We start from the raw sequence: 20,664 nt of genomic DNA on the forward strand, positions 1-20,664 counted from the left end.
TCTGTAGAACGCCAGTTTTCTTTCTCCTGATAATGACATCCTCCTGAGTAGTCCCTGCCCAGAGATCTGAATGGGGGATTATTTTACCTCCGGAATATTTTACCCAAGTGGACGTCATCATCATTTAATCATACAGTAAAGCTGCATGTCCCCGGGAAAAATTACGGCTGTAGTTTCCCCTTGCTTTCAGCCATTCGCAGTACCAGCACAGCAAGGCCGTTTTGGTTAATGTTGCAAGGCCAGATCAGTCAATCATCCAGACTGTTGCCCCTGCAACTACTGAAAAGGCTGCTGCCCCTTTTCAGGAACCACACGTTTGTCTGGCCTCTCAACAGATACCCCTCCGTTGTGGTTGCACCTACGGTACGGCCATCTGTATCACTGAGGCACGCAAGCCTCCCCACCAACGGCAAGGTCCATGGTTCATGGGGGGGCTGTAATTAATATATCTATAAAAAAAAAGACTACATGCAATTTAGTAATTACTTTTTCATAGTTCAATTGGGTGAAAACAGAATCACGATATTTTGTGTGTGTGTGTGTGTGTGTGTGTGTGTGTGTGTGTGTGTGTGTGTGTGAGAGAGAGAGAGAGAGAGAGAGAGAGAGAGAGAGAGAGAGAGAGAGAGAGAGAGAGATGTTATGAATTTTGCAAAAAATTTCTGTAAGGGCAGATATATAAGCCAAGGCAGAAGTGTTTGACAAGTACTTGCTCTAGAGGTGGGTTGTTCACAAATGAATGGGTCCAAAGGAATGGTTCACTAAAGTGAAGAGAAGGACCGAGGAATGACTTCTATGAAATGGTCATTCATTGCTCACTTCAGGCATGGCTGATCTCATTCCTCGAACACTTGTAGCCCGTCTTGCTCCCACCTCAGTCTCTTTCTTTTTTAAGTAGTCACACATTCCATGATCCATTTAAACTTTTTGTAATTATATAACTTATACAAATATTAAGTTGTATCTAATGTATACATTTTTTCTGGCAGCAACAATCAAATCTATTTATCTCTATCATTTTGATCAGCTGTTGAACACATACCTACATCACGGCAAGTGTTTTTTTATAATTTTTACTCGTATATTCTTTTTAGATTTCATCTGCTTGATATAAAGTCTAGTTTCTAAAGTAGTTTGTAACTATTTTCAGATTATAGTGTAAGGAAGTTTACATAAAACGAATGATTTTCCTATTTCTTCCAAAAATAAAACAGGATATTTAGGAAGGTTCTTATTTTTCAAGTTTGACTGCTTCCTTGTGCTACCTGTAGTGTGATTACTTCGCACAAAAAAATGAGTTGTTTCTAATTTTATCTCAGTAGTAGAAAAGGAAGCAATGTTTTTCCATTTGAAAAACCGTAGAATACCATAAAACTGTATTTAGTTTGTATCTAAGAGATATTGTTGACTAGCATCTTTTTAGTAAAGAAACTATTACTTTCAATAATTTTTCATAATGTGGGACCACAGTCATAATATATTTCTTTCAAGTCAGTACCGCCATTAGAGTTTTTATTTTATTTTTTTGGGCACGATCATGATTTCGGCTTAAAATGCCATTATCAAGTGTTATGCTGTATAGCTCTTAAGATGGCACACTGTTGTATAAAGGTCAATATTTCTGGTAAAATCCTACTGCTAAGATTTATCACTAAGTATACCATCTTGACTGAAGGACAGTTGGCAAAGAGTCAAAATGTCTTTGTCAAAGAAATTCCTGTTACAAACAGTAATTTCCTGTTACAAGCAGAAATATCTTTGACCAAGACAATTTGACACTTAGCCAACTGTCATTCAGCCAAGATGGTATACTCAGTGATGTACACTCAGTGATAAAACATAGCAGTAGAATTTTATGAGAAATATTGACCTTAGACAATGTGTCTAATAGTGTATTTTAAATATGAAAGTATGCCATCTTAGGCACTGTATAACATTAAAACGCCTTGATAATGGCAATTTAAGCTGAAATCATAATTGTGTAAATGTAACACTGCAAATAAAAAATAAAATAAAATAAAAATAAATAAATAATAAGTCTAATGGCAGTAATGACTTTAAATAAGTATTACTTTCAACTTGGTTATTAATACTCTATTGGTTAACTTTAATAATACAAGATATAAATCTATTGTTTACTAAGTGACTGAGGCAGATATGATGAGTAAATCATATTTTCATATGAAAATAGTCATTCTTCATTAATGGGTCATTTTTTGCCTGGAACCTTATTGGGATACTCTAGCACAACCTTAAGTACATCTAGCCTCCTTTCCCTTTTTGTGAATTATTTGTTACAGTGTTGCATGAAGTTGATGCCAATTTCAATCACATAATTAAAACATCTAGTTTAGTAACTAGGTGCAGAGCATTGACATCCTCATTTACATGCCACTGTGGAAAATCTGTCTTGAAGAACTTGTCACTCACATTAAATTGTTCAAAGGAACTCCTTTTTTATTAGAAATAAGCATTCTATTTTTGATGAAGGCCTTGCTGGCTGAAAGCTTATTTGTGACAGTCATTTCATTGTGCATATCTTTGACTTCTTAATAGTCATGGGTGACTGGAATTCAATAGTAGGAAAAGGAAGAGAAGGAAACATAGTAGGTGAATATGGACTGGAGGTAAGAAATGAAAGAGGAAGCCACCCAGTAGAATTTTGCACAGAGCATAACTTAATCATAGCTAACACTTGCTTCAAGAATCATGAAAGAAGGTTGTATACGTGGAAGAACCCTGGAGATACTAAAAGGTATCAGATAGATTATATAATGGTAAGACAGAGATTTAGAAACCAGGTTTGAAGTTGTAAGACATTTCCAGGGGCAGATGTGGACTCTGACCACAATCTATTGGTTATGAACTGTAGATTAAAACTGAAGAAACTGCAAAAAGGTGGGAATTTGAGGAGCAGAGGTTGTACAGAGTTTCAGGGAGAGCATAAGGGAACAATTGACAAGAATGGGGGAAAGAAATACAGTAGAAGAAGAATGGGTAGCTTTGAGGGATGAAGTAGTGAAGGCAGCAGAGGATCAATTAGGTAAAAAGATTAGGGCTAGTAGAAATCCTTGGGTAACAGAAGAAATATTCAATTTAATTGATGAAAGGAGAAAATATAAAAATGCAGTAAATGAAGCAGGCAAAAAGGAATACAAACGTCTCAAAAATGAGATCGACAGGAAGTGCAAAATGGCTTAGCAGGGATGGCTAGAAGACAAATGTAAGGATGTAGAGGCTTATCTCACTAGGGGTAAGATAGATACTGCCTACAGGAAATTTAAAGAGACCTTTGTAGAAAACAGAACCACTTGTATGAATATCAAGAGCTCAGATGAAAACCCAATTCTAAGCAAAGAAGGGAAAGCAGAAACATGGAAGGAGTATATAGAGGGTCTATACAAGGGCGTTGTACTTGAAGGCAAAATTATGGAAATGGAAGAGGATGTAGATGAAGATGAAATGTGAGATATGGTACTGTGTGAAGAGTTTGGCAGAGCACTGAAAGACAAAGCGAAACAAAGCCCCAGGAGTAGACAACATTCCATTAGAACTACCGACAGCCTTGGGTGAGCCAGTCCTGACAAATCTCTACCATCTGGTGAGCAAAATGTATGAGACAGGCCAGATACCCTCAGATTTCATGAAGAGTATAATAATTCCAATCCCAAAGAAATCAGGTGTTGATAGATGTGAAAATTACCGAACGATCAGTTTAATAAGCCATGGCTGCAAAATACTAATGCGAATTCTTTACAGACGAATGGAAAAACTGGTACAAGCCGACCTCGGGGAAGATCAGTTTGGATTCTAGAAATGTTGGAACATGTGAGGCAATACTGACCCTATGGCTTATCTTAGAAGCTAGATTTAGAAAAGGCAAACCTGCGTTTCTAGCATTTGTAGGTTTAGAGAAAGCTTTTGACAATGTTGACTGGAATACTCTCTTTCAAATTCAGAAGGTGGAAGGGGTAAAAAAAAAACAGGGAGCAAAAGGCTAGTTACAATTTGTACAGAAACCACATGGCAGATATAAGAGCTGAGGGACATGAAAGAGAAGCAGTGATTGGGAAGGGAGTGAGACAGGGGTGTAGCCTCTCCCCGATGTTATTCAATCCGTATATTGAGCAAGCAGTAAAGAAAACAAAAGAAAAATTCGGAGTAGGTATTAAAATCCATGGAGAATAAATAAAAACTTTAAGGTTCGCTGACGACATTGTAATTCTGTCAGAGACAGCATAGGACTTAGAAGAGCAGTTGATTGGAATGGACAGTGTCTTGAGAGGAGGATATAAGATGAACATGTACAAAAGCAAAATGAAGATAATGGAATGTAGTCAAGTAAACTCAGGTGATGCTGAGGGAATTACATTAGGAAATGAGACACTTAATGTAGTAAAGGAGTTGTGCTACTTGGGGAGCAAAATAACCGATGAGAAGATATAAAATGTAGATTCGCAATGACAAGAAAAGCGTTTCTGAAGAAGAGAAATTTGTTAACATTGAGCATAGATTTAAGTGTCAAGATGTAGTTTCTGAAAGTATTTGTATGGAGTGTAGCCATGTATGGAAGTGAAACATGGATGATAACTACTTTGGACAAGAAGAGAATAGAAGCTTTTGAAATGTGGTGCTACAGAAGAATGCTGTAGATTAGATGGGTAGATCACGTAACTAAAGAGGAGGTACTGAATAGAATTGGGGAGAAGAGGAGTTTGTGGCACAACTTGACTAGAAGAAGGCATCAAATGGTAGGGCGTGTTCTGAGGCATCAAGGGATCACCAATTTAGTACTGGAGGGCAGCGTGGAGGGCAAAATCGTAGAGGGAGACCAAGAGATAAATACACTAAGCAAGTTCAGAAGGATGTAGGCTGCAGTACGTACTGGAAAATGAAGCAGCTTGCACAGAATAGAGTAGCATGGAGAGCTGCTTCAAACCAGTCTCAGGACTGAAGACCACAACAACAAACAATCTTTGACTCAGTATTTCTCTGCTATATGGTGAGTGGCAACTTTCATTTTCTTAATATTGTGTGTAAAGCTTACCTTTTTAGTACATTAATATGCTCTGGTAACTTACTGATTTGTTGATTTTCATAACGTCTCACCCTTATCTGTTAGTGGTCGCCTGAGCTCCCTCAGAAGTTCTCTTTTCCAAATAACTGATGGCTTATCAGAAACTGGTTATATTTTTTGATTGTAAAAGTCTTCAAAGCAATGACATGCTATGTCACAGACATCTTCAAAAGTTGACGATACAAACCTTTTAATCTGAGTATGCAGTTTCTCAGCTCCTGTGTTGGAGGCTGTTAATTTTCTGACTAAACCTTCACTTCCCACATAGTATGACACTTTGATGTGTAGTTAATTTACACTAATGTTTGTTTGACAGGTGATAGTTTACTTTCAGTTATTTCATGCTAGTATTGCCCATACAAATATAGCTCATTTTCTGTAAACATACTGAAACACTGTACTTGCTATGACTATAATCTTCCGTCGAAAGTAATTGGGTTTGTTCACGCTGGATCATAAACAGGTTGCAAAATTTTTACTTCTGTTCAGCTTATCATGGGCTCTCTCTGCCTGGCTTTCAGTCAGCGGCCAGTCACATTACCTGGTTAATATGATGTGTTCTGAGAACACAGTCAGCCAAGGAAATTTAAGTGAACAACCTGTCTCCATTAGATCAACAATAAATTTTTCATGTAGAGGCAATAACTGTGTGACATGATGTTTTTCATGGAATTTATGTAAAATTAGATACAGAAAGTAATAATGAACAAGTAAAAATGAATAATTCCCAAAAATAGAATGATCTCCAGTGAACTATTTCCTAAAGATGGACAAGTTTGCCCATCTCCGAATTGCATTGCCTCGATAATCACTAACATCTATGAGAGACTGAATTATCACATTAATTTTACTTCTATTGTGGAGCAACAATCATACATTGTAAATAATTTGATTACAACCTAACCAATATCCACTTGTTTCATATGTAACTCATATTATTAATGGAAATTTCCTTCCAAAACTCATCAAAAATTTTACAATAATCCTATAATTCTTGCTTTTCAAATGTCTTCTATTAACTAAATCTTTTTATACAGTCATCTACAAACACAATTCTTATGTAATCTGCACAGTTTTCTCGTTTTTCCCCCACCTATCTCATTTCTCCTTTTCTTTAAGCATATTTTTCTCAATGTGTTGATCTAATTAAAGAAACACAAATTTTTCTGAAAATCCGTAGATGACTAAAAACATAGTAGTTTCAAATGTCCTTTATCACTGATGAGACAGAAATAGATTCGCAATCTATCAATGTTAGACCTTCATCTTAGAGTTTCAGTTGTTTTTTTTATATTGCATGACATTAAAATATAACTGTATGACTGCATATAACCTTCAAATTATTCTGTGCAGGGTAGACAAATGGGGAGAGTACAGAATATAACTTTACAGTAGAAATTTACCAAGTATCATGGCAAACATTTGAAGTCTGTTTGAGAATTAATTTTTTTTTACTGTAAGCAGATCGTTTCCTGCAGTTACTGTATATCATAAGTTAAAACTGAATGCTGCAAGGGGTTCAAACCCAGATTTATGCTTTCATGGATAGTGTACTACCAGTTGCTCCATCCCAACATACCAGTGGGTTGAAACAAAACTTCAGCTTGTCACAAGTTCCTGATTCTACCGCTTCCTCAGTATCTTTTGACAGCTATCCACATTTTACAATGAATATTGATCTCAGCTGAACTGAGAATTTAAAACCACTTTGGTCCCATAAATTCACAGTTTTGGCAGTGACAGCCTGCATCAGTCATTAAAAATACTTGTAAAATAAAAAAAATAAAAATAACCAAAATTCATTGCCCAAATTTCACAGATGGTGGCTGTTTTTATTCTGTACTTCTTTTTCACTGATACATCATCATTTGTGCATGGTTCATCACAAAAACAGATGCAGTAAGTTACTTGCCAAAACAAAAGTCTGAGTAATGTGCCTGCAAAATGGTAGTGCTAACTGGCCAACTGTCACTATGATTCATAAGTAAATCTTACTTTTTTTGATGAGCTGCTCATATTTGACAAGAACTTAGTAACCCTCATACATTTTATATGACTTTCAGTAATCAGTAAGACAAAGTGCCATAAAATACCTCTTTGCTTAATTTCAAATCAGGTACCCCATGCTTTCTTCTGTACTCATTATGGATCCTTAGACCCTCCTCTGCGAAGTCTTCATCACTTGCACTCCCATTAACAGCAGATCCATTAACCACAGCACCATACTTTACTGGAGTCTTCTTAGCCTTGTCCTTAGGGAATCCTCTGAAAATAAATATTTCAAAACTGTATTCAATTCATATTTTACTCACAACTATAAATATAAACTACATAGATGGAAGTTGTCACACTAGGCTTCTGAAATACTTGTGCTTCAAAAGGAAAATCGTGCACATAGTTCTACCAAAAAAGCTGCTTTATTAACACGAATACCTTGACGTGAAACTAAAGAAGCATGGTATCTTAGATGACTGTAGCTCAATGTCTACACCTATGGCTTCATCTATAGTTGCAGTCTGCTTGCCATTGGAAAGCCTGTAGTGGATGACATTTCAGCATATTCTATTTCAGTGCCTATGTCTTGCACAAACAACTGGAGACATGATATAATTAACTGATTTCATTAAGAAGCAAATCGTTCTCAGACTTAGTCAGTTTAGACAATAAAATTTTTATTTTAAATTCATTGCTTCTCTCACAATAATCTTCATGCTCAAGTCAATTATGTTCAACTTCCATGAACTGCCATTCCTTTTGAATTGCCACCAATTCTGTTTCTGTTTTGAGTAATTTTTAATATAATTTCCCAGACTTCAGTATATTGTTTGTCATGTATAGTGCCTGTCCTAAGGTATGTCTGAATCTGAACTGTGGATTTAATAGAAAATGATATGGTATATTTCTTTAACTAGACAAAATTTCTCTCACACATAGAAGGAATGCATACTCCGAACTCATGAGGCTGCAATATATGATGTCTGTAATTCTCAACTTTGTTACTTGATCCCAATATATGGATATCCCATACTTAACATAACTTGAGCACTCAGAATCATAGAAGAGCTCCAACTACTCAAATGAAGTAAATCTAAAAATTGCTCAAGTTTGTTTTAATTGGAAATGATAAACAGAAACATTAAAACTATCAGCTATATGAACAGAAGTTACTGAATTATAATGTCTAGGTTTGACTAGGTACATACCCCAGTGGTGGTACATTTTCAGCAAAGCTTCCAAGGAAATTGCCTGGTGGTGAATAGTTTGCAACAACAAAAACTTGGCCACTGCGACTTCGTGCCACTGCTACTCCTAGCTCCTCACTGTCTCTCCATACAACCTGGCTAAAGTGCCCTGCAAATGTTTAAAGATATTTTTAATCACGTGAACCATACATCACCTCTGATAATTACTTTTAAGAAACAAACAAATAATATCATTTAAAGTAGATGTATTATAAAAATAATTTAAAATGTAATGTAATGAAAGTAAAAGGTGATCTGTATGACATGTAGCCTTACTGATTTTATCCCTGTTCACGCTGTTGTATAGGATGTACGAGTCTGGTGACATACCATCTCACTTTTGGAAATATATCACCAAAACAATTCTGAAGACTGCAAGAGCTGACAAGTGCAAGAATTTTTGCACAATCAACTTAACAACAGCATAAGTGTCTAAGTTGCTGACAAGAATAATATACAGAAGAATGAAAAAGAAAATTGAGGATGTGTTAGATGACAATCAGTTCCGTTTAAGGAAATGTTAAGGCACCAGAGAGGCAATTCTGATGATGTGGTTGGTAATGGAAGCAAAACTAGAGAAGAATCAAGACAAGTTCATAGGATGTATCAACATAGAAAAAGTGTTCAATAATGTAAAATGGTGCAAGATGCCAAACTTCTGAGAAAAATCTGGGTAAGCAATAACGAGAGACATGTGATATACAATATGTGCAAGAGCCAAGAGGGAATAACAACATTGGATGACCAAGAATGAAGCGCTCTGACTAAAAAGGGCATAATACAGGGACGTAGTCTTTTGCCCCTACTATTCAACCTGTACATCAAAGAAGTAATTATGGAAATAAAAGAAAGGTTCCAGAGTGGGATTAAAATTTAAGGTGAAAGGGTATCAAGGACATGATTCACTGATGACATTGCTATCCTCATTGAAAATGAGGAAGAATTACATGATCTGCTGAAGGGAATAAACAGTCTAATAAGTACAGAATATGGATTGAGAATAAATCAAAGAAAAACCAAAGTAATGAGAAGTAGCAGAAATGAGAACAGTGAGAAACTTAAAATCAGGATAACCGATCATGAAGTAGATGAAGTAAGGAATTCTGCAATCTAGCCAGCAAAATAACTGATGATGGACGGAGCAGGGAGGACATCAAAAGCAGACTAGCACTGGCAAAAAGGCATCCCTCACCAAGAAAAGTCTACTATTATCAAACATAGTTCTTAATTTGATGAAGAAATTCCTGAGAATGTATGTTTGGAGCACAGCATTGTGTGGTAGTGAAACATGGACTGTGGGAAAACCGGAACAGAAGACAATCAAAGCATTTGAGATGTGGTGCTACAGACAAATGTTGAACATTAGGTGGACTGTTAAGGTAAGGGATGAGGTGATTCTGCACAAAATCAGAGAGGAAAGGAATATGTGGAAAACACTGATAAGGAGAAGAGAAAGGATGATAGGATATCTGTCAAGACATAAGGGAATGACTTCCATGGTACCAGAGGGTAAAAACTGTAGAGGAAGACAGACACTGGAATACATAAAACAAACAATTGAGAATGTAGGGTGGAAGTGCTACTCTGAGATGAAGAGGTTGCACAGGAGAGGAATTTGTAGCAGGCTCATCAAACCAGTCAGAAGAATGATGACAAAAAAAAGAAGAGTGGGTTCCCTGATGATCCATTTTTCTCAGTTAACTCTCTAATTTTAAGCCTTGGGAGTGTGCTTTACCTCAGATAACTTTTCTGAATGAGATTACTGAAATATAAATTTTACTAGTATATACATTTTAATTCTGAGGACTCACATCTACAGTATCAATTTCAAGAATAATATATTCACTATGCATTATTACAACAAACACACAATTAAAATATTTTTCATTTGCTGAACAAAACTTAAAATTCATAAACTCATACAACTAATATTAAGTTTCCAGAGTCCTTTTGAATATTACTTAAATACTACAGAAACACTCAATCTGCCAATTGTGCTCTGACCCTCAAATCTACAATCATGTTGTTACTCTTAATTTTTCTTCTTATGAAATTCATTCCAGAATAATTACCTGATTTTAAATCTCGTGGTTCTCTCCCAAAAGGATGATCCTTTATTTCACTGTACCAATGATCAACAGGCTCTCTCCCAGTGACTTTGTGAGCTCCACTAGATGACCAACTGCAGAAAATGTTTTCTCCATAGTCAGAGTTTTGTCGATGTTCTGAGTGACCTTTCTGGGCAAGATGCTTGGCCCATTCTTCACTGTATTTACACAGCTGTAAGAGGAAATAGTGAAACCTTTAGCAGCAATAACAAATTTGACTGGGAGACAATGCAAATTTCAAAAGGCGGCTGATGTGTACAGAAATATTCATTTTCCCCTGAACAGAGTTGTGTGTGTGTAGAAATTGGAAATTCTCTCTGCTCTTATGTAAAGGATATATTTTACTCCTTTTACTTCTCTAAAAATTAAGCTCAGAGGTTTACTTTACACTTCATTTACATATTGACACAGCCTGTATAATCAAATAAGTCAGGGATTAAATCAAAATATTTTCAGTTACAAGTTAATAAATATGTTTCATGAAAAGAGGCTGGACTAATTTCATTTGTCATTCTGTGAACCTATGTAAAGCTGAAAATGGTAATGTATGTTAGGTTGCACAGCTGTGTCACAATATGTTTCCAGACAGAAGGCAGCACAGTCATGCAACATTTGCTGCTGCTTACCATCATGTTCCTGAGACATAGTCTGTAGTGCTTTGAACAGTGGAAGGAGATATACCAAGACCTAGTTGTACACATAACAGAAGGACCACATTCTGTAGGCTACTGATGAGGATCAGGCCAAGTATCAGTACACAACTTCTTGTCATAATACATCTTACGGTACTACACAGAGGGTATTTCATGGTACTTTCAAGTACAAGGGTTGGAACTTTAATAGTGGCAACTATTATTTTCATCTCATACAAAATATATACATGTTTCAAAATTTTACTGACCTTCAAAGTAGTTACCAGCATTGTGTATAACCCATTTCACCGATGTGGAAGTCTTAAGATACTCTTAGCAGTGCCAGTTGTGTTGACAGTTTGAGTGGCGCACTCTACTGCCAGATGAATATGTAGCAGTTCTGGAGCAAATGCTGTGATGTATTTCCTTCAGTTTAGAAATCGAGTTGAACTCACGAGGGCTTAAGTCAGGGGAGCACAGTAGGTGGCATAGCACTTAACAGCCCCATCAGTCAAACAAATCATTAACAGCTTGCATTGTATGTGCTTGAGCATTGTCCTGCAAAATGATGGTCAGGTCCTGCAGAAAGTGTCATCACTTCTGTCTCTAAGCTGGTCGCAGGCTGTGTTCCAAAAATGAACAGCACAGAAAAATAAATAGATAAATAAATAAATAGTTGCCATTATTAAGTTCCAACCCTCGTATTTGTGTCAGATTCAATCTATACAGCAACTTTCACCTGCTGTTAACCAATGATACAACTACTTTCCAACAGTGATTTATTGCACTATTTGCTGGTCCATGGTCCAGTCTCATTTTGAGATGAGACAACATTTGGAAGAAATGGAACAGCACATTTCCCTGACTGACAATTGTTGGCAGATGAAAATTGTCATGGTACAATATTGTGAAAAGGAAAGTTGCTACTCACCTTACAGAAGATATGCTCAATCGCATACAGACACAACAAAAAGACTGACACAAATATAGCTTTCAGCCAGTTAGGCATGTGTTAAAATTAGACAACACACACACACATACACACTCATGCAAATGCATCTTGCACACACATGATTGCAGTCTCAGGCAACCGATGCCACACTTACTATGGGTAGCAGGTCTGAGGGTGGATAAGTATGAAGAAAGGGGTTGGCAGATGTGACTGAATGAGCTGAAATTAGTGGGTGCGAACTGGGATAGAACGGAGAAAGAGTGGGAGGTTTGAAAGTGTTCATAGGATGAGATACAAGATCGTGTAGCACCAGAAAAGTGTGGGAAATAACAGCAAAGATATGGTATAGTGATCAATTTGAAGGCATGGATTAATGATATCAGCGGGAGTGATGTGGGACATAAGATGCTGCATCAACAATCAGCATAGTCTTTTAGATGCCTATTGTGCATAGCCATGGTGGTTGATACAGTGAGACTCTTAAGTGGAGCATGCAGTGCGGTTTGTAAGGCGACAAAAGAAAAACAGGAAAGAAGATAAAGAAGGATGGACATTTGAGTATAGTTATGCATTAGAAAATAGTAATGAAGGAAAGCAGCACTGGGTTAGGATTGAAGAAAAGCCGTCAGGCAAAAATCAAACAATGGAAAATGCACGATGGAATGTAACAAAATAGTGAAAAGGAAAGTTGCTACTCACCATATAACAGAGATGCTGAGTCGCAGATAGGCACAACAATAGAACTGTCACAAATATAGCTTTGGGCCAGTAAGGCCTTCATTAAAAATAAATGACAAATATACACATATACACTCATACAAGAGCAGCTCACACACACAGGATTGCAGTCACAGGCAACTGAGACCTCAGTGTGCGAGTTGTGTTTATGTGAGAATGTATGTGTGCATTTTTCATCTAATTTTGACAGAGGCTTTACTGGCCAAAAGCTATATTTGTGACAGTCTTTTTGTTGTGCCTATCTGCGACTCACCATCTCTGCTATATGGTGAGTAGCAACTTCCTTTTCACAATATTGTCACATTCCATCCTGGATTTTCCATTATCATCATACAATTGAATTAGACACCAGTTGCAGTTTGATGCATGGACTGGTACTACTCTGAACTGTCTGTGGTAAGATCATCTGCTTTACTAGTTCATCTTATAGGTGCTACCTAAAATGTCTATTCAGAACACATTTCCAGGTTAGCTACAGGATGCGCCCCTGAAAATATATGAAAGCATGTGGTTTGTGCATAATGGAGCTCCAACACATTTCAGTCACTTTGTTATAGATACACTGAATGATATCACCCATGATGCATGGATAGGTGGGAAATTAGTGGATCCATTATGTGCACCTTCTCCCAGAGCTGGCCATTCCAAAGCAGTATGCTTTATAAACATATCTTGAAATTTCAAAAAAACATTTTCCATTGTTGAAGGATATTTGAAAAGGTGGAATCAGACAGGCACTATATCCCAAACCTAGTCTGCAAACAAATTTCCTGCAGCCTATCCTCTCGCAGCCCTGGCTCACTTACCACCACAAGAATCACCTACAAAGGAGCACCCATTTTCAACCAGTAACACACTGGACTTAAAAAATTGAACAATATTCTTCACCAAGATTTTGATTATCTATCATCATGCTCTGAAATGAGGGACATCTTACCACAGATCCTTCCCATACTCCTTAAGTGGCATTCCGTTACCCACCCAACCTACACAACATCCTAGTTCATCTCTATGCCACTTCCTTTTCCAACCTGTCTCCATAGGTTCATACCCTTGTGGCAGACCTACTGCAAGACTTGCCCAATCCACACATCCAGCACTTCCTACTCTAGACCTGTTAAGGCCTATCCTGTCTGAACAGAGGCAGGGCTACCTGTGAAAGCAGCTATGTCATATTTGAACAAAACATATTTAACCAGATTTTGTAGATGACATAAATCTGGGATTACAATAATTTTGTGATGCATACATTGAGTGGTAGCCATTAACGTGTGTATTTACTTCATGAGAAACTAGAGAGTGTTTTGCTATTTAACACAGGGTGTACAACCTAGAGATCAGAAACTTTACTTAACCAGTTCACTCCCCCCCCCCCCCCCCCCCAGTCAACTAATGTACTAGTGGTAAAAAACTTCTATCATCAGAATTCAAAATGGTATGTCCAAGTTGAACATTTCCAAATAGCTGGAGTTATTGTAAAATGTTTTTGAAGGAGGACATAACAATGAATAATAAAAGAAAATATTTCCAATTTTTAAAACCATAAAACAGAATGGCAGGGTCACTGCCTAATTTCAGGAGGTAAACTTCTTGTATTAATGATACAAAGAAATTAAGTACAAGAAACTATCCCAGTTTTCAGAACTATTAGTTCTAACCTTGGGGAAAAAAGAGAAGGATAGTTGGGTGAAGATTAGAAAAGTAGGGCATGCCACTCTCAAGAGAACTATATGCAAAGTGGGTGACCAACTTTGTTCACCTTTTACGTTACTGTAGTACAAACTTAGATCTAGAAAATACTTCTGAAGCGTTTATGCGAATTGATATTTGAAGTTATATGATCCTATTCAGTACCATGAGAAAAGTAGCTGTCAAATAGGGCATGACATTATGTGCAACTGGCTGAATTGGCAGAATACAAGTTTGCCCATGCCGCACTCATGTCTAATCTTCCACCAAACACTTACATCACCACAATGAATTACATTTCTTCAGAATGGGAAAGCAACAGCAACAACAACAACAATAACAATAATTAAAATAATATGAATAATGATATTATAGTGGTACATTCATGGCAAGATATAATAATGATTCTTTATAAAAATGAACCTTTATTCATGCACAAATCTCAGTGAAGTGATACTGTGCTATACCTGCTTTGAGTAATGTACAATTTATCAGTAACTCTTTCGGAGCATTAACGGAACGTAGCTGTGTACACTATTTGTGGAATGGGCTGTGGTTGGCAACAGAATATGTCATTTCAATATTAGAATTGGTCTATTTGCTAGTGAACCACTCAAGAGACTTGTTTATTTCTGTACACTGCACAGATTCATTTAGTGTTTTTTAAAAATGGAGCAATTACCATAACCTCCAACAGCAATTGAAGAATAATAACAAATAATGACAAGTCTCAAATGCAGTAGGGGCTAACATCTAGTCTATTGCCTCAGCCAGTAATGCTGATGCTATAGGTGCTCCCATATGATATTCAACAGGCTTTGATTTCTCAAAAAATGTTAAAGAAGTGCATTGTATTAGAACAGAAATAATTACACATAAGTACCTACTACTGTCACGTGAAAGATCAGCAAAATGAGTTACACATTGCACACATGCCTCTCATAAGTTTTTCTCAACGGAATTTTCCTTTGATACAATCTTTCCAGTTGAATGTCATCCAGCCAACAATGCCACAAGACTACTTTAAGCATTTCATATTAGTGAATAAGTATTTTTAATCAGTTTTGCAAGCAGGATTGATTTGCCTTATTTTATTTGAAGGAGTTAAAATCACCTTCTTGCTTAACCTCAAGGGTGGAACTCCATGCTTCTCTCTGTACTCGTTATGGGCATTAAGACAATCTGTTGCAAAATCAGCATCACTTTCCATAGATTCAGTTGATGCTGCACCATTTGTTGTTGGACTAACAGGCTTCAATCTTGATTTCAGTAGACTCAGCTGCGTTTCAGCTTTCTGTAACAAAATTGATGATAGTATTAATTGTATCATAATTCACATCATATATATTCGCTTCTGTCTTATACATGCACTACCTGATCAAAAGTATCCGGGCAGCCCTCTGTAATGTGAAATTGACCAGCAGATGTCTTGAGAGACGGAACCACCAGTATAAAAGGATGCAGCAATTGTTGTGTTGTCAGTAGAGCAGCAGTAACAACAGACTCGGTCAGTCAGGAGAGCTACGTGACCTTGAACTTTGACTAGTCACTGGGACATTTCAACCCCATTATTATTATTGTGATGTGATTGTGAAGTGGAAATATGAAGGAACAACCATAGTTAAACCACAACCATGCAGACTGCATATACCATTGGACAGGAACTGTTTAGCACTGTGAAGGTGGTTGTAAAAGATCGCATGAAATCAGTGGAAAGAACCACTCACGAGTACCAAACTGCGGCAGAAGTCCAGCTAACACAATGACTGTGCGTAGGAAGTTAAAAACAGTGGGGTACAGTGGTCAAGCAGTGTCTCACAAGTCACACGTCTCTGTAGTCAATGCTAAGCGACGCTTGAGGTTGTATAAAGAGCAGCACCACTGAACAGTGGTTGAAATGATTGATTTGGAGTGATGATTCATGCTATAACCTGTGGCAATTTGACAGAAGGGTTTGGGTGTGTCAGATACCGGGAGAACATTACCTGCCATCATGTGTATTGCCATCAGTGAGGTAAGGAGGAGACGGTGTAATGGTATGGGAATGTTTTTCATTGTTAGGTTATGGTCTTCTTATTGTGCTTAAGAAAATGCTATATGTGAAAGTATATGACCACTTTTTACAGCATTGTGTACTGCGTATAGTAGAGAAACAGTCGGGAGATGATGATAGTTTGTATCAGTGTAACAATACACCCTGCGAGGCAATAATTGGTGGACAATATCAATCCTATAATGTACTAGCCTTCCCAGAGTCATAGCCTGAATATTAAGGAATTGTTAAAATGAATTGGAATGTTGACTTAGCTGCAGACCCCTGTGGCCAGCATCACTCTCCTCCTCTAGTTTCAGCTCTGGACGAAAAATGTACATTCCTCCACAGACGTTCAGGCACCTAATTGAAAATGTACCCAGTAGAATTTAAGCTATCATAAAAGCAAAGGGTGAGCATACCCTATACTACTGTCCACTAATGGGTGTCCGGATACTTTTGATTACATAATGTATTAAAAGAACTAAAGTAGGCCAAACTTCATTGCCTTTAACTGAAATATTGTAGATGTTTACAAACTGTATATGGCTCCTTGATACCAGTCTAGATTTTCACGTAGTCATGAGCTGTACTACACAGAAAGCACAGCAGTCAAACGCTATTTATATAACTACTAAAGTGTTTCTGCTTTAATTGTAACTTTACCTTTGGTGAGGGAATATCTGGAGATACACTAGGAGAACGAAATTTTGAAGTTCCTGTAAAATAAAATACAGAGAGAGAGCTTTTTTAATTGCTTATGTAGAGGCCAGGAAAATACAGCAAACTATGCATAATATACAAATGCATAAGTACAGTATACAAATTGATTGTAAAGATCTCTATGGCAACAGCTCTTCCTAGGTCTGAAGATGGCTATTGTTTTTGCCTACAGCATTTGAGTGTCACAATTGAAAGCTGTCAAAAGGGCTGCTAGGTATCAGGGACTTTCTTACTCAGTGTTTATGACATATTTGTGTATGTAGATTCAGCAGTTTATGTAGGTATTGTCTGTGAAATATATTGTGAATACAGGTAGTAGGAAAGAAGTAATAAATTTAAACATCATGCACGACGTGGCAGTTTTTCGCACATTTTAGTGTTCATGACGTCTTATATCCTGATCCATGATAGGTAGATCGTTATTATCCCCACAGTCATTGTTATCTAACAGTAAGGTATATGTGTACCATGTTGAACATACACATGTGCACTGATGAGCCAGAACATTCTGAGCACCTACCAAATAGTATGTCCACCTTTGGTGCAGGTAACTGAGGCAACATGTCATGGCAAGGAACCCTTGATGCTTGGTCACTGAAGAGAGTTGGCATAACATCTGCACACCAAAGTGACCTAATACCCATAAATTCTGAGGAGAGGGCAATGAGCTCTGATGCCACGTTCAAATACAGCCCAGCTGTGTTCAATCAGGTTCCGATCTGGTGAGTTGGGAGGCAAGCACGTCAATTGGAAATCACGACTGTGTTCTTCAAACCCCTCCATCACACTCTTGGCCTTATAACATGGTGCTTTATCTCACTGAAAAATGCCACTTCTATCAGGAAACATGATCATCATGAAGGGGTGTATATTGTCTGCAACCAGTCTATGATACTCCTTGGACACCATGATGCCATGCACAAGCTCCACTGGACCCAAGGATGCCCACATGAATGTTTTCTAGAGCATAAGAAGTTACTGGGTTCATCAGAGCATGCAATGCTCTGCCACTGTGCCAACGTCCATTGTCAATGGTCTTATGGCCATTTCAGTCATAGTTGCCAATCTCTTGTTGTTAACACTGGCATATGAATGGTTTGTTGGCTGTGGAGGTCCACTATTAGGAGTGTTCGGTGCACTGTGTGTTCAGACACACTTATATTCTGCCCAGCATTAAATTATTATGTTAGTTACACCACAGTTTACCACCTGTCCTGTTTTACTAGTCTGCCCAACCTACAATGTCTGACATCTGTAATGAGGGGTGACCGCCCAACCCCATGACATCTGGACTGGTGTCTCTTTGGTATTGTCAAATGCTGAAGACACTCACCACAGTACTCCTAGAACAACCGACAAGTTATGCAGTTTCTGAAATGGTCATCCCAAGCCTCCAGTGAACACAATCTGCCCTTGGTCAAAAACAGATAGATCATACACGTCCCCATTCTAAAAACAGACAGCATGCTCACTGATTCTACATGCAGCATGTGTGTGTTTGACTACCAGCCATTCCTCACCAGCTGATGCTGCTATCGCCTGAACAGGTTTATATCAATAATAGGTCAGTTGTCATAATGCTCTGGCTGACGAGTGTACATATATCCATTTTAACAATGTGTATGGATTTAATAGAAAACCCACAGATGCACGGTGCATTTTTTGGGTAATTTTGTAATTGATGCTTTCTCCCTATGTTTCTTACGTTAAGAATTTTAGTATGAATTATATGTTTTGCCACACAGCACAAATGAAAGGAACTGGCATCCCAAGAATTATTATGAATCACATAACCAGGCCAACATACACATCTGCTGATAAAAAGAATGGTAAGACTAAAAGATAATCAAAAGCAATGCCAGATATATCTCTATGATAACCATATGTGCATGTAAAAATAATTGTGAGGTGACTCATGTGCATGAAGGCAAACACGCATGTAAAAGTACAAATACAAGGCTAGAAAACTAGGAATCATTCCATACCATTTTGTGAAGGTGTGCCAGGAAGTGAGGCAAGTAGATCCTGTGGCATTCCTTTGATAACATCTCTCTTTTCAGAAGTAATCACTTTTTGTGGACGGTGTCCCATGAAGGTCTCCACAGTCTCTCTTGTAACTGTTTCAAATTTTGGTTCCTTAAAAAAATAGAAGCAACCACCATGAGGATCTCTGAATAAACCACCATTAAGGACTTTTGAATAAACAGAAACATGGAAAAAGTAAAAAATACCATTAAATACTGATACAATATGTGACCAAAAGTATCCAGGCACCCACTAAAACATAAATTTTTCATATTAGGTGCATTGTGCTGCCACCTTTTGCCAGGTACTCCATATCAGCGACCTCAGTAGCCATTAGACATCGTGAGAGAGCAGAATTGGGCACTCCACAGAACACATGGAGTTCAAACAGGGTCAGGTGATTGGGTGTCACTTGTGTCACATGTCTGTATGCGAGATTTACACACTCCTTAACATCCCTAGGCCCACTGTTTCTGATGTGATAGTGAAGTGGAAAGGTGAAGGGGAACATACAGAACAAAAGTGTACAGGCCGACCTCATCTGTTGACTGACAGAGACCGCTGACAGTTGAAGGGGGGCTGTAATACAAAATAGGCAGGTGTCAATCCAGACCATCACGCAGGAATTCCAAACTGCATCAGGATCCAGTGTAAGTATTATGACAGTTAGGCGGGAGGTGAGAAAACGTGGATTTCATGAACAAGCGGATGCTCATCACAGCAGGAAATACCAAGCAATGCCTTGCTTAAACTATGGACAATTGAACAATGGAAAAATGTTGTGTGGAGTGATGAATCACGGTACACAATGTGGCAATCTAAAGGCAGGGTGTGGGTAAGGCGAATGTCTTGTGAACACCATCTGCCAGCGTTGTAGTGCCCATCAATAAAATTCGGAGGTGGTGGTGTTACGGTGTCGTCATGTTTTTCATGGAGGGGGCTTGCACCACCTCTTGTTTTGCATGGCACTGACACAGCATAGGCCTACATTGATGTATTAAGCACCTTCTTGCTTCCCACTGTTGAAGAGCAATTTGGGGTGACGATTGCATCTTTCAACATGATCGAACACCTGTTCATAATGCACGGCCTGTGGCGGAGTGGTTACACAATAATAAATTCCCTGTAATGGACTAGCCTGTACAGAGTCCTGACTTTAATCCTATAGAACACCTTTGGGATGTTTTGGAATGCCGATTGTGAGCCAGGCCTCTCAAACCGACATTGACGCCTCTCCTAAGTATAGCACAGGAATGGGCTGCCATTCCCCAAGAAACCTTTCAGCACGTGAGTGTAGATATGCCTGCAAGAGTGGAAGCTGTCGTCGAGGCTAAGGGTGGGCCAACACCATATTGAAGTCCATTATTACCGATGGAGGGTGCCACGAACTTTTAAGTCATTTTCAGCCAGGTGTCGAGATACTTTTGATCACATATTGTATGAAAGTAA

At 37.9% G+C, this 20,664-nt stretch overlaps 1 protein-coding gene across 5 annotated transcripts in view; it reads right to left on the minus strand.

The window, feature by feature from the left end:
* LOC126340742 (uncharacterized) overlaps positions 1 to 20,664 on the minus strand; it is a 1,108,193-nt gene that overhangs the window by 33,453 nt on the left and 1,054,076 nt on the right. For all 5 annotated transcript variants that reach the window (XM_050001714.1, XM_050001719.1, XM_050001715.1 and 2 more), the window contains exons 3-8: positions 19,176 to 19,326; positions 17,134 to 17,186; positions 15,550 to 15,729; positions 10,389 to 10,596; positions 8,278 to 8,425; positions 7,168 to 7,339 (exon numbers count right to left, since the gene is read on the minus strand). In XM_050001714.1, coding sequence (XP_049857671.1) covers positions 7,168 to 7,339; positions 8,278 to 8,425; positions 10,389 to 10,596; positions 15,550 to 15,729; positions 17,134 to 17,186; positions 19,176 to 19,326 — 912 coding nt within the window. The remainder of the gene's footprint in view (positions 1 to 7,167; positions 7,340 to 8,277; positions 8,426 to 10,388; positions 10,597 to 15,549; positions 15,730 to 17,133; positions 17,187 to 19,175; positions 19,327 to 20,664) is intronic.

The sequence above is a fragment of the Schistocerca gregaria genome, chromosome 1, assembly GCF_023897955.1.
Source record: "Schistocerca gregaria isolate iqSchGreg1 chromosome 1, iqSchGreg1.2, whole genome shotgun sequence".
Taxonomy (NCBI): domain Eukaryota; kingdom Metazoa; phylum Arthropoda; class Insecta; order Orthoptera; family Acrididae; genus Schistocerca; species Schistocerca gregaria.